Source organism: Palaemon carinicauda, chromosome 1 (assembly GCF_036898095.1).
Source record: "Palaemon carinicauda isolate YSFRI2023 chromosome 1, ASM3689809v2, whole genome shotgun sequence".
Classification (NCBI taxonomy): domain Eukaryota; kingdom Metazoa; phylum Arthropoda; class Malacostraca; order Decapoda; family Palaemonidae; genus Palaemon; species Palaemon carinicauda.
The window spans coordinates 6,264,474-6,290,326 of NC_090725.1; the positions used below are offsets into that span (position 1 = coordinate 6,264,474).

At 41.4% G+C, this 25,853-nt stretch overlaps 1 protein-coding gene across 1 annotated transcript in view; it reads left to right on the forward strand.

Moving 5' to 3' along the window:
* LOC137646248 (uncharacterized) overlaps window positions 1-25,853 on the forward strand; it is a 261,911-nt gene that overhangs the window by 173,884 nt on the left and 62,174 nt on the right. The window contains exon 22 of the mRNA XM_068379370.1: window positions 5,600-5,695. Within this exon, the coding sequence (XP_068235471.1) occupies window positions 5,600-5,695 (96 nt within the window). The remainder of the gene's footprint in view (window positions 1-5,599; window positions 5,696-25,853) is intronic.

The window sequence follows — 25,853 nt, forward strand, 5'->3', positions numbered from 1 at the left end:
ACATAAAATAAGAAATTTTACACGTGCTGATAAACATTTGCATCACGTTTTGAGTTGCAGTGGCCTTATATAGAGTGTAGGTTTGGCCACTAGCACATTTCATTTTTTTCACTAGAGGTATTAACATTTCGACTAATACGTCCACAGAAACAAGTCCTCAAGTTACTGTCAGTAATAGATAATTAGCAAAAGCTGATTTTATGGTCAAGAGGATGAACTAGAACAAGACCCAGAAGGTGGAATTGATGTTGATAGGGGTGAAGCAAACATCGATGAGGTATCGCTTTCTCACATTACATACCTTTTAGAGAAAATGTATCCAAATGAGCTAATTCATATAAGTTATCTTTACTTTGCTCTTCCCTGCCGATGAAGGAGCAGAACTCTCCTCCCAATTCAGGAGGGGAAAAGTATGAGAAAGGGAAATTTATTAAGGACCTACCAGGCCGAAGTGTTGGGTGATGGGTACTGCCCTTATTGCTCATCCAGTTGCTGTTTGACCCTTTCCTCATCATCACTGTCTTGTCTGTCTTAGTATCCTGTGTTCTGGAAACCTATTCTATTGCAGAGTGCTTAGAGGCACAGAGCCCTTGCTATGTCATTATGCATAGCAATCTACAACACATTCAAGTTCTGATTATATGCTTATTCTATGATGTCGTCTAATGTGGCAATGGTTGCTAAGTATTATACACCTAAGTTTTCTAATACTATTTTTTTACAAACTGAATAAATCAATATCTTTGGTAGAAGGGAAGTCTAATAATTTGGGTCTCGTTTGTTGTTAGAATCTTTAATCCTTGTAATCATGCATTAATTTATAAAACTAATCAATTGCCTAGCTTAATTACTGCCCCAGCTTAAAGTAATTTGCTAGAGTCCTTGGTGAGTGTCAACAAAAGAAATAAGTTAAATACAGGGTTTTTTGATTTGTTGACTAGATAGTTGCTGCTTATGGGCAATAGCATGGGAAATGTATTGGAAACTCTCTCTTTTGCAGACTTGATAGTAAAGTTCATTCAAATATTATTGAAGAAAAGCACGCAGGTCACCAAGATCATAATCGTATATTTGAGTACTTAACCTGTTTAGATAGAACAGTTTCAGATGGCACTGTTGAGGCTTGCATAATATTTGATAATTTGGTGATTAATTGTAAAGAATAACTAGGTTCCTCTATAGTTGTAGTGGTTTCATATGTGCAGAAACACACATGGACTACTACTTCTATCTTTGGTCCCATTTTGGATCAAAATAGGAGTGATAGTTTCATAAAACAGGTTTCCAGTAAGACAGAAGGGTATGTAGTGATTTCTTATGTGCAGAAACACACATGGACCACTACTTCTATCTTTGGTCCCAATTTAGATCAAAATAGGAGTGATAGTTTCATAAAACAGGTTTCCAGTAAGACGTAAGGGTATGTAGTGGTTTCATATGTGCAGAAACACACATGGACTACTACTTCAATCTTTGGTCCCATTTTGGATCAAAATAGGAGTGATAGTTTCATAAAACAGGTTTCCAGTAAGACAGAAGGGTATGTAGTGGTTTCATATGTGCAGAAGCACACATGGACCACTACTTCTATCTTTGGTCCCAATTTAGATCAAAATAGGAGTGATAGTTTCATAAAACAGGTTTCCAGTAAGACAGAAGGGTATGTAGTGGTTTCATATGTGCAGAAGCACACATGGACCACTACTTTTATCTTTGGTCCCAATTTAGATAAAAATAGGAGTGATAGTTTCATAAAACAGGTTTCCAGTAAGACACAAGGGTATGTAGTGGTTTCATATGTGCAGAAACACACATGGACTACTACTTCTATCTTTAGTCCCATTTTGGATCAAAATAGGAGTGATAGTTTCATAAAACAGGTTTCTAGTTGGACACAAGGGTACACTTTAAGGGTTATCTTGCAAGCGCAGGTCTTTTTGCTCTACTACTCTTTCCCTCCTTTTTCTCAAAACTTTTTCCGCTTTCCCTCCAAGGGAGTCATTTCGGAACAGATAGGTCTTCTGGATTTTGAACTAACAGAAAGGCCTGCAGAAGTACCAACAGGACTCTTTGATCTTATAGGAGAATTCTGTAATGCTGTGTACAAAGGATTCTCACTGGTGGATAGGTTGTCTCACTTTTATCAGATAAGGGAAAGTCTTCACCCCTTAACAGTGGAGGCGATCAGTGGAAAGAGAGGGAAATCAAATTCCTCTCACAGAGGAGACCCTTCATTTTCCAGTTTACCTAAACAATTGGCCAAATATCGGATTTTGCAAAACTTCCAGGGAAGTGATAGAGTAAATCTTGAATCCCTCCCAAAGATTTTAAAACTGTTCCTTGTGGCCAAGACATCGGGGGTGTTTGAAACCAGTTCTAGATATTTCAATTCTAAACAGGTTTCTTTTATAGTTCTCTTCAAGTTATTTATGGACACTATTTTTACAGTTCTGGGTGCAGTTAGGGAAATGAACTCCTTCACTTTATGGACAGCTCAAAATTTTATCAATTCAGGTCCCTATGTTTTGGATTCCACAATTATTCACCTGGGGGATGGCTCCAGTCTTGAAATGGCTGAGATGTTTGGTCATCAGAGTTTTAATGTACCCAGTGACTTGTTAGTTTTGGGTGCACCCTTAGGAAAGTTTTTGATCGAGCAAGTAAGGTTGCTCAGGACGTTGAGAAGGTTGAGAGTCCTAGTCAGTGTGGAAAAGTTTCTTCTGATAAAAACTCATAAAATTATATATTTGGGAATGATAACATGCACAGTTACTTTTAAGGGTATCCTGTCAGAAAAGAGGAATCCAAGCAATGTCTGTTTGTATGTGGACGAGGCTACTAGATATTGTGGATTTTCTTGAGAAATTCATTTCAATGGATCAGCTGAAGATGCTGGATTAGAATTTCCAATTACATCTTAATCGTCATCTCAACAGGACTTCTGATCAGGACACAATCTGCTTACCAGTGATTCAGAATCGAGTAGAACTGGTGAAGTGGTAGGCCCTTCTTCATTTAGCTCTGAGTGTGTCATTGGAAGTCAAAATTTATATTTCCCTGGAAAGGTAGGAGCAATTATGGATTATCTTCACTTGTCAGAAATATAGTCGGAGAAGGAATGCTAGTTACACATTTACTGCCTGCAGCTCTTAGCAATACTCAAGGTACTCAAGGTTCAGGAAACAAGGTTAGAATCCTTGTTCTGCATAGCAGAAGAACTCTTATATTGGATAGATCTGAGATGGATAATTCATATACCTTGGTTTATTCCAGGACTTTGAACATACTAGCAGATCAGTTGAGCAGAAAACTACAAATACTACCAAATGAATGGTTTCTACATGCTTAAGTATGTCAAGAAATTTAGAATTAGTAGGGAAGACAAAATGTGGACAAGTTTGTATTCCTCAGCAAAAAGATAGAGGCATTTTGCTCTGGTTCTGGATCCCTTATCATAGGAGGCTGGTGTTATGTTACAGTATTGGTCCAGTTTTGACTAATATGCTTTTTTTTCAATTTTTAATTACCTGGTCATTGATGAACAAGTTCAGGACATCTCCAGGCAGCAGGATAACCATAGTGGCTCTGTTTTGGCCACAGAGGGAGTGATTTACAGATCAGTGGCCTGTGTTGTCAAAGTATCTAAGGAAAATACCTTACAGAACCAATCTTCTCCGAAAACCATTTTCAATGATCCAGTTGGTTATAAACAAGTTCAGGGTATCTTCAAACAGCAGGATGACCTTGGTAGCTCCTTTTAGACCACAGAAAGAGTTGCTCACAGATCTGTGGTCTCTGTTGTCGGAGTATCTGAGTAGAATACCTTACAGGACCAATCTTAGAAAACCAATTTCGAAGTCAATTCACATGAAACCTATTTATGCTTTATCTAATTGCTTAGAGACTTTCCACCTTATACTGAGAAAGTGCTTTTGTAAGTCAATCTAGGTACAAAAATTCATTGTAGTACATCTATACTAGTAATTTGTATCAAAGGCAGTGGAATATGTATTTTGATTAATGCAAGACAAGAAAGATTTTAGATACAAGAATTAGTTTGGATAACATTTCTAACATTTTTGTTTCCTGTTTTATGGAAGTAGAGTGTCTATTTCAGCTATTAAGGGTTATATATCCATCCCTAATAGCATCCTCAGGCATCTTGGACTAGGTTTATCCAGTTCAGCTATTATTGCAGATGTATTCACTTACTTTGTAATTTCAAAACCTTTGAGTGTCAGACCAGTTTTTTTTATCACTATTGTTATTTTTTTTCAAGTATAGACTCATATTTCATTTAATATTTATTCTGTCTGGAGATATGAGCAAAAATCCAGGACCAGCATGACCTATACTTCGCCAGTGTCGTCTAATGTATTGCAATATCTGTGTATTGTGCAGTAATATTAGAGACTGTACAGTTGCCTCCAGACTATATGGCATTCAGATTAGGTAGCAAAATTTAACCAGCTTCAAAAAAGCCATACAAAGCTTCACTCTCGAAGTGAAGCTTTGTGACAACAAATATAAAATAAGAAGTTTGGTAAAATTTAACAGGAAATCTGCAATAGAAATTATTTACTATTCGGATCCATACGGACTTAAAGAGGTTTCAGCATGTTGGGATCCAACCTAGTGAGTATTACTGTACAGTAATATGCCGTAATCCACTTACAAAGATTAGAGTAGTAAAGAAAGATTAGAATAGTAAATGGAAGAGTATCCAAACTACAGTAGTACCATCAATCAGCCACCTTGGATATTAAAGGAGGCTATAGCACTTTATTATGTATGGTAGGAATGCATCAATTTAAAAGTCTTTTTATAAAATCATTGAAAATACTTCCAGGTATAAGTAGCATTGACTGCTGGAATCTATTTACCTTAGATCCAACGAATAGAAACTGGAACTAAAAGGGTGCAATGCCCCACTGTAGGAACTTCTCCACTTATAGTGGCATTTTGAAATGGGCTACCAGCTGAAGGGAATAGTATCACCTATGACTGGGGGTTAAAGAATAAACATATTGAAGTGATTGACACTAGTTATTGATTTATTCATTATCTTTAAAAACTATATTTTGAGGCATCTGCCCATTCACTAGTAAATCTTTGTGAAACTTTAATAAATATAACTCCTTATAACTCATCTCCTCAAACACTGAGCTCAAGTGGCTGAGCTTTGGTTATCAATTGAGAGTTTTGGCCTCCACCTAAATCGTATGCAGAATATTCATCACCTAGCATTCATTGAGTAATTTATGGACTCGTGGCGTCAAGGACTTTTCCAACAGCAGTAATTTCGTTCAAATATATACAAGTGATAGAAAAGCATATCGTGGGGGAATAATGGTATTTGTATAAAGGCACATCTTTGTAAAATAGTGTTAAGTTTTACATTTTAAACAAATTTCATTATGAATTCATATGGTACATAAAAACTATGGCCTCTTGAGATTTAAACATTCCTAGAGAATTTTTTGGGTTATTTATTAAACATTACTATATTTATCATAGTTGAAATATTCTTATTCTGCAGTATTAAAGAAACTTTGTTGTTGTTTTTTAATTTATTACAGAACTGTTTTCTTTTTTGCAGAGTGAAGACAGCTTTGTTGTTGGCAATGATGTTATAGAATATAATACAGAATACATGGGAGATAGTATGCTTGCTGAAGATACAATTATGCTAGAGGTATTTATATTGATTTTTCATAATCGCTTCTTAAGTGTTATAAATTTAATTCTTATGGGAATTCTCCATGTTTGGTGTTAGAGACATGAAATTTGTTTAATGTTTACCAGTTTTCAATATTAAACTTAGCCGGTGATTATATAAGCTGCAGCTCTGCTGCCCGACAGAAAAACTCTACGTTCAAAATCCGCCAGCGATCGCTATGCAGGTAGGGGGTGTACATCAACAGCGCCATCTGTCGAGCAGGTACTCAGTACTCAATGTAAACACAGAACTCAATTTTCTCTCTGTCGTGCCACCGGCAAGACCTTCTAAATTCGCTGTTGCTTTCTGGATTGGTTTTCACATATTTTGGTGAAGTACACATTTCTAGTTTTGAGCTTTCGCTTTGCAGAGGTTATCTTCAATACATCCTTGCATTCTTTTATTGATTTTGGATTATTTGTTGACGACTTTGGATAGATTTTGAATTCCCCTTTGACTAATTCAAGATGGCTGACCCTTCTCAAGTCCCTAAATTCAGGAAGTGTAATGCTAGGGGCTGTTCAAGGCGTCTTCCGAAGGCCTCTATCGATCCTCACACCGTTTGTTCCAATTGTCGGGATAAGACCTGTCAATTGGAAGATCGATGTGAGGAATGCGTTGGGCTTTCGGAATTCGATTTCATCGAATTCCAGAAATACACACGTAGGCTAGAGAGAGATAGAGTCAGGAGAAGTTCATCTCGCTCCGTTGATTTTTCCTCTCCTCATGCCCCACAACCTATTCCTTCCCCTGTAGTGGTTGCTCCTGATCCCCCTTCTAGCACTCAACAACCTTCGATGGCAGATATGATGCGTGCCATCCAGGCTCTGGGTGAGAGAGTCGAGTCATTGGCGAGTGACCGTAACCAACTCATGGCAGACGTCAAGGAGTTGAAGTGTAAGAGTGCAGTGGGTAGTGACAAAGTGAGTGGTAGTGTTGTGGAAAGTGTTGTAGATAGTGTTGCGCTTGAGGGTTCGTCTGTTCGTGCCTGTCGTCCTCCCAGTCCGGGACCTCTTGCAAGCTCCCAAGCCCAGGGGAGAAGCAATGTCGTACGACCAAAGGGTTCGAGAGGCTTTAATCAGCGAACAGACGTTCCCTCCGTGGTTTCGGACGTATCTAACCAAGATCGCCCCACCCACACGAAGACGAGAGAGCCCATTTATTCCTCGTCTGCGGAAGAGGTATCTCGAAAGAAACCATGGACCAAGGTCTCGCGGCCTCTTAAGCGCAAGTCGGTCCCTTCCGCGCAAGTCCAACGGCCCAGTTGTAGCCACTGGGTCAGTTCGGACTCGCTGCAGTCTTCCGATGACTGCACACCTCCTAAGAGAGGCAAAGCGGTACCGCATCAGGCAGTAACACCGTCTGTTGCCGCACCTGCTACTGTAGACCCTAAGTGGTCTTTGCTGCAGACCATGCAGACACAGTTAACGTCATTGATGCAGGACTTTCGTGCGGAGAAGGTTGACGCTGCACCAACCGCTAGCCTACAACCACCCACGGTTGTGCATCCAGTGGACGCTGAGGCTACCTTCTCCCGCACTCCAGCTGTGAGAGTCCCGCCACCCATGCGTTCCAGTGTACCCTGCCAGCCGCATGTTGACGTTCAGCGACGCACGGAACCTTCCGTTGACGTTCGCGAGTTACAACAACAACCTAAGTTGTTTTGTTTTGACGCGGTGCGTCAACCACCGCAACCCAGTGTGGTTACCACTACTCGCCCACAGCAGACTAGACAGTCTGGCGTAGACGCTTTGCGCCCCCGCGCTGCTATGGTTGTTGCCAGTTCACAGACTGGGCAACAGTTCCATGACGTTGCGTCCGGTTCAGTCACGCATGCACCCGTGCTGCCGGACTCAGCTGACCAGCCGATTCCTACTCCTTTGCCGCTTCCTCCTCAGTTTTCAGATGATGGACTCTCTGATGATGACGACGCTGCACACATTGACGACCCGCATACGGACATCGACGAACCCAAGACCACGCAACCCTCCTTGGACTTTAGGAAAGTTCTTGCACTGTTCAGGGAGATGTATCCTGATCAGTTTGTTTCTGCGGCCCCACGCTCTCCTCCATCTGAGTTCGCTTTAGGCACGCAGTCATCAGCGCCTGCCTTTACGAAGCTCGTCCTCGCCCGCTCGTCTAAGAGAGCTTTACGAGTGTTGGGAGAATGGATGCAGTCCAAAAAGAACCTTGGGAAGACAGCATTCACGTTTCCCCCTGCGAGACTCTCTTCCAGATCGAGCGTCTGGTATGCCACGGGAGAAGTTCTCGGCTTGGGAGTTCCTGCCTCTGCCCAGGGCGACTTCTCAAGTCTAGTAGACTCTCCCCGCAGGCTAGCCATGAGACGCTCTAAGATTTGTTGGTCTCCTTCAGACTTAGACCATCTGTTGAAAGGAGTGTTCAGAGCCTTCGAGGTTTTTAACTTTTTGGATTGGTGTTTGGGAGCGTTGAGCAGGAAGATCTCCCCTTCTGACAAGGAAACTTCCATGCTCATTATGTCCTGCATGGACAAGGCCATACGGGACGGTTCCAGTGAGCTTGCGGCTTCGTTCGTTTCCGGGGTCCTCAAGAAACGGGAAAACCTTTGCTCCTCCTTGTCAGCTGGAGTAACACCGTGTCAGAGATCGGAACTTATGTTTGCTCCTCTCTCAAAGTGCCTTTTCCCAGAGGAGTTGATAAAGGAGATTGCTGCCTCCTTGATTCAAAAAGACACTCATGACCTGGTTGCGTCCTCTGCCCGCAAAGCCACCCCTTTGCCTACCTTGTCTAGACCCAGGATGGACACTCCAGCGTCCAGATTCATTCCGCCCTTTCGTGGCAGAGCCTCCAGCAGAGGAGGTGCTCGTGCCGAAGGGAGACGTGGGAAGAAGAAAGGTACCAAGTCCTTTAAGGGCAGAGTCTGACTGCCACCTTCTTCAGACAGCAGTGGGAGCCAGGCTCAAGAACTTCTGGCAGACCTGGGAGAAAAGGGGCGCAGATGCACAATCTGTGAAGTTGCTCAGAGAAGGGTACAAGATCCCGTTTGTACGCAAACCCCCTCTAGCAACGTCTCCCATCGATCTCTCTCCCAGGTACAGAGAGGAGGACAAGAGACTAGCTTTGAAGCAAGAGGTGTCTCTCTTACTAGAAAAGGGAGCGGTAGTCAAAGTCCGGGACCATCAATCCCCGGGCTTCTACAACCGTCTCTTCTTAGTGGTAAAGAAGACAGGAGGGTGGAGGCCGGTGCTAGACGTCAGTGCGCTGAATGTCTTTGTCACAAAGCAGACGTTCGCCATGGAGACCACAAAGTCTGTTCTAGCAGCGGTCAGGAAGGTAGACTGGATGGTCTCTTTAGACCTAAGGGACGCTTACTTTCACGTCCCCATCCACCCAGAATCCCAACCTTTTCTGAGGTTCGTTTACGAAAAGGTTGTCTACCAATTTCAAGCCCTGTGCTTTGGCCTAAGCACGGCTCCTCTTGTCTTTACGAAACTGATGAGGAATATTGCCAAATTCCTGCATTTAGCGGATATCAGAGCCTCCCTCTATTTGGACGACTGGCTTCTAAGAGCTTCTTCCAGTCGTCGCTGTCTGGAGAATCTAAAGTGGACTCTAGATCTGACCAAGGAATTGGGTCTCCTGGTCAATATGGAAAAGTCCCAACTGGTCCCATCCCAAACTATAGTGTACTTACGATTGGAGATTCACAGTCAAGCTTTTCGGGCTTTTCCGTCGGCCCCCAGAACAAGTCAAGCCCAAGGATGCATCCAGAACATGCTAAAGAAGGACCGATGTTCAGTCAGACAGTGGATGAGTCTGATAGGGACGCTTTCATCCCTAGAACAGTTCATTTCGTTAGGGAGACTGCACCTCCGTCCCCTTCAATTTCACCTAGCTGTTCACTGGAAAAAGGACAAGACGCTAGAAGCGGTCTCGATCCCCATTTCCGAGAAGATGAAGTCATCACTGACTTGGTGGAAGGACAACATCAACCTCAGAGAGGGTCTGCCCCTGGCTGTTCAGACCCCCAACCACGTTCTCTTCTCGGACGCATCGGACACGGGCTGGGGTGCGACATTAGACGGTCGGGAATGCTCGGGAACTTGGAACTCGAATCAAAGAACGTTACATATCAACTGCAAGGAGCTACTGGCAGTTCATCTGGCCTTGAAAAGCTTCAAGTCCCTCCTTCTAGGCAAGGTGGTGGAGGTGAACTCAGACAACACCACGGCCTTGGCGTACATCTCCAAGCAAGGAGGGACCCATTCTATGACGTTGTACGAGATCGCAAGGGACCTCCTCACCTGGTCAAGAGATCTAAACCTTTCTCTAGTAACGAGGTTCATTCAAGGCAACATGAATGTCATGGCGGATTGCCTCAGTCGGAAGGGTCAAATCATTCCAACAGAATGGACCCTACACAAGGATGTGTGCAAGAGACTATGGGCCACATGGGGCCGACCTACCATAGATCTCTTTGCAACCTCGATGACCAAGAGGCTCCCAATTTATTGCTCGCCAATCCCGGATCCAGCAGCAGTTCATATAGATGCTTTTCTACTGGATTGGTCCCATCTAGACCTTTATGCATTCCCCCCGTTCAAGATTGTCAACAAGGTACTGCAGAAGTTCGCCTCTCACGAAGGGACAAGGTTGACGTTAGTTGCTCCCCTCTGGCCCGCGAGAGAATGGTTCACCGAGGTACTTCAATGGCTGGTGGACGTTCCCAGAACTCTTCCTCTAAGAGTGGACCTTCTACGTCAGCCACACGTAAAGAAGGTACACCCAGGCCTCCACGCTCTTCGTCTGACTGCCTTCAGACTATCGAAAGACTCTCGAGAGCTAGAGGCTTTTCGAAGGAGGCAGCCAGGGCGATTGCTAGAGCAAGGAGGACATCCACTCTTAGAGTCTACCAGTCGAAGTGGGAAGTCTTCCGAAACTGGTGCAAGTCGGTATCAGTATCCTCAACCAGTACCTCTGTAACCCAAATAGCTGACTTCCTATTATACCTGAGGAAGGAAAGATCTCTTTCAGCTCCCACGATCAAAGGTTACAGAAGCATGTTGGCAGCAGTCTTCCGTCACAGAGGCTTAGATCTTTCTAACAACAAAGATCTACAGGACCTCCTTAAGTCTTTTGAGACCTCGAAGGAGCGTCGTTTGGCTACACCGGGTTGGAATTTAGACGTGGTACTAAGATTCCTTATGTCAGAAAGGTTCGAGCCACTACAATCAGCCTCCTTTAAAGATCTCACTTTAAAGACTCTTTTCCTCGTTTGCTTAGCAACAGCTAAAAGAGTTAGTGAGATACACGCCTTCAGCAGGAACATCGGATTTTCATCTGAAACGGCTACATGTTCTTTACAGCTTGGTTTTCTAGCCAAAAACGAGCTACCTTCTCGTCCTTGGCCGAAATCGTTCGATATTCCAAGCCTTTCAAATTTGGTTGGAAATGAACTAGAAAGAGTCTTATGCCCTGTTAGAGCTCTTAAGTTCTATTTAAGACGAACTAAACCTTTACGAGGACAGTCAGAAGCTTTATGGTGTGCTATTAAGAAACCTTCTTTACCTATGTCAAAGAATGCAGTTTCCTATTATATCAGACTGTTGATACGAGAAGCTCATTCCCATCTGAATGAGGAAGACCATGCTTTGCTGAAGGTAAGGACACATGAAGTTAGAGCTGTCGCAACTTCAGTGGCCTTTAAACAAAATAGATCTCTGCAGAGTATAATGGACGCAACCTATTGGAGAAGCAAGTCAGTGTTCGCGTCTTTTTATCTTAAAGATGCCCAGTCTCTTTACGAGAACTGCTACACCCTGGGACCATTCGTAGCAGCGAGTGCAGTAGTGGGTGAGGGCTCAACCACTACATTCCCCTAATTCCATAACCTTTTTTAATCTTTCTCTTGAAATGTTTTTTATTGTTGTTTTTTGGGTTGTCCGGAAGGCTAAGAAGCCTTTCGCATCCTGGTTGATTTGGCGGGTGGTCAAATTCTTTTCTTGAGAAGCGCCTAGATTAGAGGTTTTGATGAGGTCCTTTAGTATGGGTTGCAACCCTTGATACTTCAGCTCCTAGGAGTCGCTCAGCATCCTAAGAGGATCGCGAGGCTCAGTAAGGAAGACGTACTTAAAAAAGGCAGAGTAATTGTTCAAGTCGACTTCCTTACCAGGTACTTATTTATTTTATGTTTGTTATTTTGAATAACTGCTAAAATGAAATACAAAATCCTTAGCTCATAATAATGTAAACAATTAATGCTGGTCTCTACCCACCCCCCTGGGTGTGAATCAGCTTATATAATCACCGGCTAAGTTTAATATTGAAAAATGTTATTTTTATTAATAAAATAAATTTTTGAATATACTTACCCGGTGATTATATATTAAAGGACCCTCCCTTCCTCCCCAATAGAGACCCAGTGGACCGAGGAGAAAATTGAGTTCTGTGTTTACATTGAGTACTGAGTACCTGCTCGACAGATGGCGCTGTTGATGTACACCCCCTACCTGCATAGCGATCGCTGGCGGATTTTGAACGTAGAGTTTTTCTGTCGGGCAGCAGAGCTGCAGCTTATATAATCACCGGGTAAGTATATTCAAAAATTTATTTTATTAATAAAAATAACATATTTTGTAACATTTGTACTGATGTAATAATCATAAGAAGATATTTGGAATAAATTAAGAAATCATTTACAGTAAACGATACTTCTTGTTATTTGTATGTGCGTATACTCTTGATACAGTAGCGTGAGCTTGAGATCACCTGATGAAAACCAAAGGTAAAAAGAAAAAATGAGTAATTGCTGATTGTTAAAGTGCCCCTGAAATTAAAAAATAGTGTACAAAACTAGTTTTAATAAAATACTATTAGCTTTTTAAAAATCCAGATTTTTTAGATTGTAATAATGTTGTCTGCTAGAAGTATAAATCAGCTGACTGACGAAATAGCAACGTCGTGTTGTTAAGCCTTAGTCTATGATCTTAACATAAATTTAAGCAAAGTGTAAGCTTATTTTTATGTAATATATAATAGATACTTTGTAAGGAAACAAAAATTTTTATTTCTTCTGGTATATGTACACATTGTAAGGTACCTCTGAGAGAGAGAACGTCACTCTAAACAAACCCTTCGCTATTTATTAGGGATATTACTTTTGGCACAGATGAAAGACAAACTAAAATTTTAGTGAGGGATAACCACCCCAACCGCTAGTTACCGGGAGGGGTGGGGAGGTAGCCAAGTACCCTGCTCACTCACATACCTGTGCTGAGCACCCACTTTGCCTTTGGCTCGGTAGACAGTGGACGTTGCCACTCTCTCCCGCCTTAAACTGAACTTGCCATATGATTGTTTTTTCTATTAATTCTGTTTTTCTTATTCTGAAAATTATGTTTTTGTTTTATATGTGAAAATGATCTCTTAATGTTTTTATATATATATATATATATATTTAAGCTTTTCTTTACAGATAATGTTGCAGTTTGTGTGACAGCGTAGTGTGGCAGGTTTTCTAGGGCGGAGAACCTTCTCTTATGATCTTTCCCCCCCTTGGATACCATACAACTCGTAGGCTGGTGGCTCTCCGAGGCCTTGGCCTCCATCGCAGGGGAAACGTCATCGTATTGATACTTCTCCTCCGAGGGAAGGCCACTTGTGGTATTGCCAGATCTTGACTTTGGTTTTACTATTCCGTGCTGACAACACTGCTTTCCCTCTTTACATGGACCATTTCGCGGGTTAGGTTGCACTTACGAATGGTTTTCTTCAGTAGTTAATATGGAGATAATAACCGTTTGTAATTTAACTTTCACCACTCGACTCCACCCTCCTTCATGCCGCTATGGGCCAACGGCCTTACTTAGCCGGCGAAGGGAGTGCATAGTCTTTAGCTTGTCTGCTCTGCCTCTGGTAATTCCTTTCCCGCCAGAGGGATGAGTGTTCTCCCAGTCAGCGGATTAATTATTTGTAGTTCTCTTTTTATAGCTCTTACGCCTCCTTCTCACGATGATGACGGCCAGCGAAGGGAGTGCTAAATTTTTATTATGTTTATGTTCTCTCGGGGGACACTTTTCCTGTCCACGGGTTAGGTGATCCTCCAGAGGGAGTTTTTCTTTGATAATTTTTATTTCTTACTCAGATAACGATGCTGTTCTTCGTTCGGCTAAGTCAACCTACATAGAAGAGCAGAGCTGTTTGTTCCTGTGGAATCTACTGTACCTGCACTGTCACAGTCCTGTGGCAGCTCCTGATTAGCTCGCTGGTTCTGACCTTCCCCTTACGAGGATGAGGTCCCTGCCGAGAGTGGTACAGTTCTTTGCAACAGTTCTGCTTCTCTTTTGTCCTTCATGCTGAAGCATGAAGAACTGGGTTCCTTCATGTGTTCCAGTAGGGAGATCCCTAGAAACTAGCCTGGGCTATGTTTCACTGGTAGTGCTTGATGCCGACCTTCAACTTGATCAAGGCTTGTTGATGGGAAGCAGAGACTGCTGCCTGGAGGTCCACCTCTAGGGGTTGTACAACTTTCTCTTCTGAGGGAGAGTTATTCTCCCTAGGTGTTGAGCTGCTCTCCCCTTTGAAGGAGAGCTTCCCTTCATTAGCTGTTGAGCAACCTTCCCGCATCCGGGAAGAATTGCTGACAGCTTGAAGAAGATCAGCGGATGCTATCTCATCGCCGTAGACTGCGCTTCCTCCCCCTGTGGCTAGGGGAAAGCAAAGTCAAAGGCAAGGTCCTCCTCCAGCAGGCCATCTCTCTCGTCCGTGAGAGAGATCTTAGCATGACCAGCCTGTAACTTATGCCGAGTACTACAGTATGCCTCTCCTCTTAGGGCTGAGGGAAATGAAAGTCCGAGGCAATGTCCTTCGTCGGGAGGACATTTCTCTTGTCCGCGAGAGTTTTGTGTGACCATCTTGTGACTGAGCAGTTTCCCTCTTCGAATGAACCTACTAAACGTTCTCCTTCGGGTGTTCGTCTGGTGGAGGAGTTTCTGACGCCTCGTCACCATGGTGTTCTCCCCCTCGTGGCAAGGAAACGCCTGTTTCAAGCTTTCGAGATCTTGTCTCGCTGAACCCTTGGATTCTCAAGACACGGAACCTTCGGGCTCTCATCGTGTTGAAGTTTAAGGCTCTCATGACACTGGGCGTTCGGGCTCTCATCGCTCTGAAATGCCGGGCTCTCATTACGTGTCACCTTCAGGCTCGTGTGACCCTGGGTGTTCGGGCTCTCATTATGCTGAGCCTTCAAACTCTCGTGACCCTGGGCCTTCGGGTCATCGTTACTTTGAGCCTCCAAGGTCTCGTAACCTTGAGCCCTCGAGCTCTTGTCATGCTAAGCCTTCGGGCTCTCATGACCCTGAGCCTTCAGGCTCATGTTATGCAGAACATCTGGATTCTTGTAACCCAGAACTTTCGGGCTCTCGTTGCGCTGAGCCTTCGGGCTCTCGTTGCGCTGAGCCTTCGGGCTCTCGTCACCCAGATCTTCGGGTCCACGTTACGCATTACCTCCTGGTTTCCGTAACCTAGAGCCTTCATACTCTCTTCGCGCTGATCCTCTGAGCTCTCGTAACCCCTAGCCTTCGGGCTTTTGTCACGATGAGCCTCCGGGCGCTCGTGACCCTGAGTCTATGGGCTCTCCTGGCCTTTAGGCCCTCGTTACACTGAGCCTCCGAGCTCTCATGACCCTGAACCTTTGGGGTCTCGTCTTGGTGAGCCTTAGTGGTCTCATGACTTTGGGCCTTCGGGCCCTCGTCATGTTGAGTCGTTGGGCTCTCGTGATCTTAAAATTTTGAGCTCTCTTCTCGCTGAGCCTTCAGGCTCTTGCTACGCTGATTCCCTGTGTTCTAGTAGCTTGACGATTGTTACGGTTGCGTCGTATGACTTGCCCCAACTGGTCGCTAGGCATCAGCCAACAGCAGCACTATCCTGTGACTTATGTCACTACAGCCCCAGCAGGTTGCTATGCGTCACCTGGGCTGGTCACGCCAGCTCCGCTCCTCTCGTTTTCGGACAAAATTCCAATTGTCTCTTGTCACAGAGAGACCCTCAACCCTTGCGAGATTGGCTCAATCTTTCTGGCAGGTCTTGGCCTGCATTAGAAGGTGGGTTTTCTCGCTAGCAAGAAAGCGTTTGTTGGCAACCCCATACGAACATGCCTAGTGTATGCATGTGTTTTTTTATATTCTTACCTAACAAACCCATACAGATGCTTCTTCATGGGAAATTCTCATCCCTAAGCGTTGGTAAAACTCCATAAAAGGCCGTAAGAACTTCTTTTAGGCAGCATGCGCTCTCGTCAAGAAAAAATTTATGGTTATTGCCACACACACGATTTTTACTGATTGCTTTAGTCATCCACATTCAGTCAGTGTGCACCTTGGCACAATGAATTCCCATTAGACTCCGAACTTCGTGTAAGTAATCCTTATGGATTATTTCCTCGGGCTTTGTTTTCCGACGGAATGGAGAGCTCTTCTGAACACTCGCACAACAGGCTTGTGAGACATAACCTTACAGGGTTATTATCTCAAGCCTTTAGTCCTAAGGGAACAGTTTTAGCTTACGTTCATGAACGATAGCAAGCTCCAACCATAAGGTGGCCAGACAAACTTTGTCGGCATTTCATTACCTTTATAAATGTTAGCAAGCCCTGTCCACTAGGCAGGCAGGCAAACCAACGGAGGTATGATCACTACACTAACTGTATGTTTTGTTTCGTGGGCGCAGGTGCTCACATCTAAAAAAATGCTACAGTTAGTTGACGATCAAAATTCCATGGGCAATAATGTGATTCATCGCACATACATTATTCCTGCAAGCGGGCCCAGACTCGTTTTCAAACCTTCACCTGAAGGCAAAGAACACGCATGTGTAGCCGCATACGGAAATGCATAAATGCGTGCAAGCGATCTTTCTGCCATTAAGGACTATAGACCATCTTACAATTAGAACTCAGTTCTAATAAATCTTAAGTGTTGATGGCTATATCCCTTACGGAAAACCAGGTTATAAGTTACTCTTCTACCCTCCCGTAACCAGACATACTGCATATGTGGTTTGCCTTCATAGGCAGTTCCTTCTTATCTTTCCAATCGGAGGTCTTAATCTTAAAAAAATACTTGGACCAAAAGCTTTTCATAAGCAAAGCTGTTTCATGGAAGGGAATATTCAAAACTTATGCCAGTTTTTCGGATCGAAGACGAAGAAATGCAAACATTTTTCGTCTTCATAGGAAGGACAGGATCTTGGTTACGAACGTTTTCTACATCCAACCGAGTTCTGGACACAACTAATAATTCATGCTGCACCCGTATGCACGTCCGGCTCTCTGGTCTGTATTACTTGTCCGTAAATAGACTTATGCATACAATACCTGTCCAATGATAGATTGAAGATATGTCTTAATCTTATCCTTCAGATGTAGCTGTGTGCGTTTGGTAGTTACCGACTGGTCTTTTGCCCGAAAGTGATCACTTAGGAGATTCGTTGTAATAACGTAAGCAGTACTGGCTACCTTGGTTTACCGATCTATAACACACTTACTCGCCTAACTCTTACTGAATTCGTGAAAGTTGGGGACAGGATTCTACACCCCCCCTTCATAACAGGGGGGTGCAACTGGATGCACGTCTTGACATGAACTTGAGATTTTACTTGCTACGTAATCTCTAGACCCCTCAGGAGGAACCGAGGAGGATTGACTTTCTCTTGAGAATCAAGGTAACTTGTTCCACTCGATAAAACTTGCTAGCCCTTAGTGGGGAACAACATTCACAATCCTGGGGCATTGTTGACCACCCTACTAGGTAATTGGCTGACCAGGTAGTCCATGGCCCTTCCCATTTTCTGATGATCGAGGGGGATAAAAATCTTTCCTCAGGGGTCCTCTGGAGCCTTAAATCCATTGTGGAATCAAGCAAGCGATACCCCAGACACCCTGGTTCAACTAGGGTCAGAGGAACTGACGGACCGCAAATAGTGGATGGCAGACGAGAATCTCCGCAAACGAAATAAGAAGGATGGGGATCCCATATGCTGCACCAAAACATCTCCTGCCTTCATTATTGTTATTATTATTATTATTATTATTATTATTATTATTATTATTATTATTACTTGCTAAGCTACAACCCTAGTTAGAAAAGGGGGAGGCTATAAGCCCCAGGACTCCAACAGGAAAAACAGCCCAGTAAGGAAAGAAAATAAGGAAAAACTACTAGAGAAGTTTAAGAACAATAATAACATTAACGTAAATCTTTCATATATAAACTATAAGAGCATGAAAATATCAAGAGGATAAAAACTTCAAAATAACAAGAGGAAGAAAAACAAGATAGAATAGTGTGCTCGAGTGTACCCTCAAGCAAGAGATCTCTAACTCAAGTCAGTGGAAGACCATGGTAGAGAGTCTAAGGCACTACCCAACACTAGAGAGCAATGGTTTGATTTTGGAGTGTCCTTCTCCTAGAAGAGCTGCTTACCATAGCTAGAGAGTCTCTTCTACCCTTACAAAAAGGAAAATAACCACTGAACAATTACAGTGCAGTAGTTAACCTCTTGAGAGAAGAAGAATTGTTTGGTAATTTCAGTGTTGTCAGGTGTAGGAGAATGTGTAAAGAATAGGCCAGACTATTCTGTTTAGTCAGCAAAGAGTAAATGAGCCGTAAGTCAGCAAAGAGTAAATGAGCCGTAACCAGAGAGAGGGATCCTATGTGGCACTGTCTAGCCAATCAAAGGACCCAATGACTCTCTAACGGTAGTATCTTAATGGGTGGCTAGTGCCTTGGTCAACCCACTAATTTGGTCCGAATCACACAGGTACAGCATATAAATCTCTTAGAGATGAGTGCAGCCTTTCTTGCCCTCTAGTTCCTAATGGGGTACTCTGCGGTCTTGATGGAGTGACAATACCTTGGTAATAGCCTACTTGAACAAGCAAGGCAATAACTTCTCACACCCCATGTGCCATCTAGCAGTAGAGATGCTCAGATGGGCAGAAGACGACTCAATGTCCCTATCTGCTCACTTCATTCCAGGCAAGAGAAATGTACTTGCAGAAATCTGAGTAGATAGTGGACTTCGAGTGGTCTTTGAATCATCTAGTAACCAACAAAGCCCTGACTTTGTGGGGTTCCTTGACTGTGGATCTGTTTGCAATGGCCCTGAACTTCAGGCTCCTGCTCTACTGTTCCCCAGTCTCAGAACTCCAGGCTCTATGGCAAGATGCATTCCAACAACAGTGGGACAATGTAGATGTTTATGCATTTCCCCCATTCTGTCTGATGAGAAAAGTCCTAATCAAACAGCGTGGTTCCTGGACCTTCTGCAGCTCCTGACGGAGCTTCCAAGGGAACTTCCTCCACGACACAATCTACTCAAATAACCACATGCCACCATCTTCCCCAAAGCCACAGCTTCTCTTCGGCTTCACGCCTGGAGACTGTCCAGCATCTCCTCACTCAGAGAGGCTTTTTGTAATGAGTTGCAGAAAGGATGTCTGGACGCCTCAGATGCTCTTCAGCGTCAGTCTACTGGGCTAAGTGGTCTTTTTTGCTGTGGTTAGTGTCTTGGAAGAGGTATCACTCCCCATGGTACCTCTATTCCAACAATAGCGGAGTTCCTTCTATACCTTCGGGAAGAGATTCTCCTCTCGGTTTCGGCAGTGAAAGGCTACTGCTCAACCTTGAGTCTCGCTTATAAACTGAATGGAGTAGATATTTCCTCTTCGTTGGGACTTTCCTCATGTGGAGTTATGAGATTACCTGTCTCCAGGCAGAAGTTAGACCTCCTCCTGGGAACATGGTTCTGGTCTTTCAGTCTCTAGAGGATCCTCCCTACAAATCAGTACACCAGGCATCAGATCGCTACCTTACTCTGAAGGCGGTGTTCCTACTCTCTTTGCCTTCAGTCAAGAGAGTCAGTGAACTGCATGGTCTATCATACGACATCTCCCATTCAAAGGGATAGGGAGAGGTAATTCTCAGCTTCGTCCTTAAGTTTATTTCTGAAACTCAAAATCCGGGGGTAGCGGATTGTAGGTTCGAACCCTTTAGGATCCAGAGTCTTCATTCTGTATAAGAAGATCCAGACCAACTGGCACTTTGTTCAGTGAGAGGTCTGAGGTGATACTTGAAAGAAGAGCAGCAGCTTGCTCTCGTGTGTCGGCACTCTTTGCCAGCACAGGGAAGGTCAAGGAAAAGGTCACGAAGAACACCATCTTGTCATGGATTTACAAGGTCATTAACTGTGCACTTAATCCTGACCCTCCTCCATAATGAAGACCCAGAGCTCATGACGTCAGGAGCATCGCAACGTCCCTGATGTTCAAAAAGAACTACAGTACTGTACTTTGTGGCACAGGTACTGCAAGCAGGGGCTTGTAGTAGTGTCAGTCGAACTTCACCGCCCACTACCTGAAAGATGTAATGCACAGGAGCATGGAAAGGTTTTCCATTGATCCTGTGGTGGCTGCACAACAAGAGGTCTAAACAGCTCAAGCTTCTTGATGGAAGATCCATTTCCCTTTGTGTAATCTAAGTATGAAAATAATACCTGTTGCGTCCCCAATACCTCTACCGAGGGGGTTATTGGGTAAAGTCTTAGCACTCTCAGATTCATATGACTCGAGATCCTATTACTAGACCAGCCACATTGCTAGTGTCACGAACGCACAGCTTGCTCAAGCCGCTAGTCGTGCATTGCACAACAATTTTAGAAAGGTGCAGGGTTCCTACCGCATACGACCTATATCGTAGGGGAGAGAACCCCAGCTCAAATGCCAAGAGCCAGTAGGCAGGGACTTCCTCCCTCCCAAGAGGTAAGTCATCTCTTATAAATAGTGAAGGGTTGGTATTGAGTGACAGAACAAATAAATTATTTGGATGTAATTTTTATTTTTCCTAACAATATAAATCTGGAGCTGTTTATACAAATGGGCCCACCAGCCTTGTCCCCCTTAGAAAGTCCTACCTGCAAGCAAAGGGGGCTCAGCTCAGGTGTGTGAGTAATTGGGGTAGCCAGCTACCCCCCACCCCTCGTGCTAACTAGTGGTTGGGGTGGTTATGCCTCGTTATAATCTCATGGCTCGTCATTCAGCTGCGCCGAAAGTAATATCCGCCTTAGATAGCTCCAGGTTTGTATCATTAGGAAAAATAAAAATTACTTCCAAGTTTGTTATTTTGAGGCTAATTTCAAATGGTTCGCATCATACATGAGATATAAGATTAACAATTTTACCCCCAGGCTATTTGGAAATTTCCAACCCTTAACCCCCAGGGGGTTTTTTTTCCCAGCACATTTTGCAGTATATTTTTTTTAAATTGCTCTAAAAGCCTTAATTTTTGTCATAGAGAGGTCAGGTTAGTCTCATTCTCTTGGAAAATGCCTGAATTTTCTCAAAAAATTATCAAAAATATAGAAAAAAAAAATTTATAGCATTTTTTTGCAAGGACGTACCGGTACGTCCATGGGGGTAAAGGGATGGCTTTTGTGAAACGTACCAGTACGTCCTTTGGGGGTAAAAGGGTTAACATAAGTACTCTTGGACTAGGCTAAGTCGTCTAAACTGTACCTACATCCATTTACCAGAATAAAATAATTACAGCTATATTTTAGATAAACAGAATTTTGATAAAACTGGTGTTGCACTTAACTGTATTCAATGATAATGTATGTAACATACACACAGTAGTATTGTATTAAGAAGTAAAATCATAGCAAATTTTAATCTTTTCCTTTTCTTAAGTTTATAAGTTAATCAACACTACTGTCTATGCTTTCCAAATCAGTTGATTGAGGCAAACTACTAAAGGATCTATTATATTTTTCAAAAGAAACAATTTTTACTTGAACAATGGGCTTTAATTTTCCATACTGTACTAATTTAAATAGTTTTACTTGAAACTTCTCTCATAATTTATTTACTGTTGGGTTTAATAGCATTTAGAAGTTTACCAGAGTTTCATCCATGTTGCTGATGCATGATAATTTATAGTTTTTAGCTCTGCGGTTTAAAGGTTTGAAGGCCGTTCATGAATGGCAGAGGCAAGGGACAGTGACATTGCCCTAGCAAGCAGGACAATGTCCTAGAGACTGACCATATACTGTATACATATGATCAGCACCCAAACCACCTCTCCATCCAAGCTAGGACAAAGGAGTGCCAGGCAATGGCTGCTGATGACTCAGCAGGTAGACCTATAGGCTCCCTTTAACTGCCCATCCTTAACTCACAAGGATGGTGAGGTTGCAGCCACTAAAGGAACTAAAGAGTTTGTGTGGGACTCGATCTCCAGTCTGTCTATCACCAGGCAGGGATGTTACCAATTAGGCCACCACAATCAATTATAAAGCTTAGGAAACTATTCATTTTTTTCCAGTTCTTTAGGTACAGTAGTTTTCATGCAATTTGGTTGCACTTAATATAAACGCAAGAATGACCATTTTTCTTACGTCTCGAATTTCATAAGTCTTAGTGATATAGCATGTTATAAAGAAACCATTTTCTCAGCTTTAAGACACTTTGCTATGTTATCTTTTAAATTTTTCCATTTATGTTTGATTACACAATTTGTACATTCATACCTTACTACCAATTTTTCTTTTCGTTTCCTCCAGTGTCGGACATTGCTTTCCCTGATTCCAAACAGCTTAGCAACTATGAATAATTTTCTCACCTTCACCTATAGCATGTTGTTTATATTTGGCGGTATATTTCCTTGAGGATCTTTTCACCATAGCAAATAAGGGTATAATGTAAAAATATATCGTTCTTATATTACCTGACTTAGTACCAATTGCAGCAATTGTTTACTATGGTACAATGGTTGAAATACAAGTAAAACAGTACCAATTGCAGCAATTGTTTACTATGGTACAATGGTTGAAATACAAGTAAAACAGTACCAATTGCAGCAATTGTTTACTATGGTACAATGGTTGAAATACAAGTAAAACAGCTGCTATCAAATTTGATTGCACGTAACAAACAGCTCTTTTTTGTTTGGTTATTATTGTGGCTGTATACATTTATGTAAGGATTATAATGTTTCTAACAATACTTTTACCATTTTCTTTTACTTTTTTAACTTATTGAATTAGAAGAAGGGATTAAGAAGTGAAATAAAGGAGGTTAGTCTATTATAATTCACTCTCAATACATAAACTTGCAGGATACATGTAATATATGGCGAAATCTATTCTTGGGCCTGAAACGTTAAGGGTCACACTATAATTGAGATCACGTGATACTTGAGTGTAAATTAACTGTTTGAAAACTATGACATCCTATGAACCAAGAAAATTGAATATTGATATACCATACAATAAGAAAATATTCATAAAATATAACTTAAAGATAATTACAGTGTCATGACACAGCATACTAAGTTACGGAAATTTCACATCATAAGATCGACATACAGTACGTTCAGATCGATTTACAACCTGTCACTTGGAACCTAACCAGGTTGACGACTATCCCCTGTCAAATTTACGAAGGTCAAAGTGTACCTGTGAAAAAATCACATGTTGAGATATTTCCAACTTTGTATTTAGAAAATAAAGAGAAAAGGATGCCATTTGTGGTTATAATATATACAATTACAGTACTTTGAAATATCAATGATATAAAAAATTTTCTTAATTTTTATACAGTAGTTTTGTATCATTATTCAGTTGTAACAAATAGCAATATGGCATAAACATTGCCACTTTTCTGATATAGTTTCTTATGTCAACGATGGGCATTCATTAATCGGCTTTCTTCAGGAAGTATCCCCTGCGGGCAGGTACTGGTAAGGAACCACCCACGACGATAAGTAGCTTGAGCTCCACACCCAGATGTAGGAGAAGGAGGGAATTAAAAATGCTGTAACAGAGATGCCTCAAAGGTTGGAGAGTTAATCAAAGAGGAGACACACAAGAATCGTAAATCATTTTTCAGCCACAATGAACTGTGGCACATTTCAACAATGGTTCCATAAGCACTTGCTACCAAATATATCACCATCTTCCATAAATGTAATGTATAATGCACCTTATCATTCATTGAGAATAGATGAAACCCCCCCCCGAGACTATGTTAAAAGGTCAACTTTTAGAAATGGTCAAAGAATACTCCCAGGATAAAGATACATGATTGATGGAGTTGCAGTGGAAAATAATCACAAGGTTATTCATCTTCACCCATGTTATTGCAAATATAATCTGATCGAACTTATTTGTGCATAAGAAAAGACCAATTTGGCAAAACAAAAACTATTTTTAAATGGTAGATTTAAAGAAAACTGGACAAATGGTGTAAAACTCTTGACAGAAAACTTACAGGAAGACAATGCAAAGAAAGTTGTGTTTATCAATAAACATATTGATTCATTGGTGATAAGTATTGAATTATCTAATGAGAAATCTTCTTAAAATCAAATAATGTATTATTTGTTATGTTATCATCTATATTAACCCCTTCTCTAAGAGGTAGCAGATCCGCCCTCAAGCTATATACGAGATTTATCAACCACTGGATACACGTACTCACTTACTCTATTATAACCTTATATAAAATAAGGTCCTCTAATAAAAAAATTTATAAGTATTTGAAAAAAATAGGTTCTTTTGCAAACTTCACATCTTCTTCATTTTTTTTTATATATATATTTCAGCACTGTAAAGATATTCTGCTTATACCATGAAAATGTTAAATCATTCCTTGACATAATACTTGAAACTGTACCAAATTGCAGAAAAATATTTCTTTGGGTGTTTAAATTTTTCCCCAATCCAAAAATCTTGAGTGTGATGACACTTTTCTCACACTTAAGATTCAAAGATAGTTAGAGGATGAAGGTTTGTATTTAGTGGAAATAAATCACAAATTTTAGAATTAATTTGTCTTTTTACTAAATATGCAAACAAATTCTTGAAAAGTTAGGGGCACAACTTGGCCCCATTAAAGCAACAGTATTTATGGGTTACTTCTTAGGATTTTTATTTTTATGTGTACTGGTATTATTTTATCAATGTATAGAAGTCGCTTTCAAAGGAGACTTTTCAAATGGAAGTTTTCAAATTTTTAAAAAAATTGAATGTAGAGATAGTAGGCAAAAATTCACTAATTTTTTTTTTTTTATGGTTGAATGGAAAAAAATTGGTCTATGTTGAAATCTTCTGTGGCAAATGTTCTCTGAAAATTTCATAATTTGAGAAATTGGTCTTCAATTTTTTTGTTAGAGATTGATTGAATAGACTTAAAATGTATAAGCATGGGCCTTTAGTGTTAATTTTCTTTATCGCTTAGGATCATAAGAACATAATCATCATATTCTAGTGCTATTTTCTTAGTAATGGTGAGCCCCTTCCCTCAAATTCAGTAGCAAACGCGCACACGCATAGTTTTCGGGGTAGTTATTATGCTTTTGGCATATTTAATTATCATTGACACTTTATGCATCTTTCAGCATATTCATAAGATAAAAGTTTTGAATATACTGTATAAACAGACTAAGAAATACAATTAACTTATGTGCAGCAAACATTTATATACAAATATAATAGAGAATATAAGAAAATTAACAAGCCCTTCCTTGGGTATATAGAATGGTGGGGTTACTGTATATGAGAAACAAAGATTTACATTTTATTTACTGCAATTCTTGAAGAAAAGGTAAATGAACAGGAACCAGGATCAGAAATGGGTTGTGTATGGGACTTGTCGTGCTTATATATATATATATATATATATATATATATATATATATATATATATATATATATATGTATATGTATATGTATATGTATATGCATATATATATATATATATATATATATATATATATATACATATATATATATATATATATATATATATATATATATATATATATATATATATATATATATAATAACGTTTTTAGCAATAAAACAAATTCTTGTCATTAAAAACTATTTGAAACAGGAAATATAGACATTCACCTAGCAAAAAAAAAGCAATATCAATTATCAAAATTCCAAGCAGAGGTTATGAGTCGCACCCTGTAACTTCCTGCCTCATCCACCCTGCAATTCCTATTTTAAGATTAAAGTGGCTATCTAGTGAACTGGTAGTGGGCTGGACTTCCCCACCTATTACTAGTAACTGTCGACAACTTCTTATAAGTTTTAA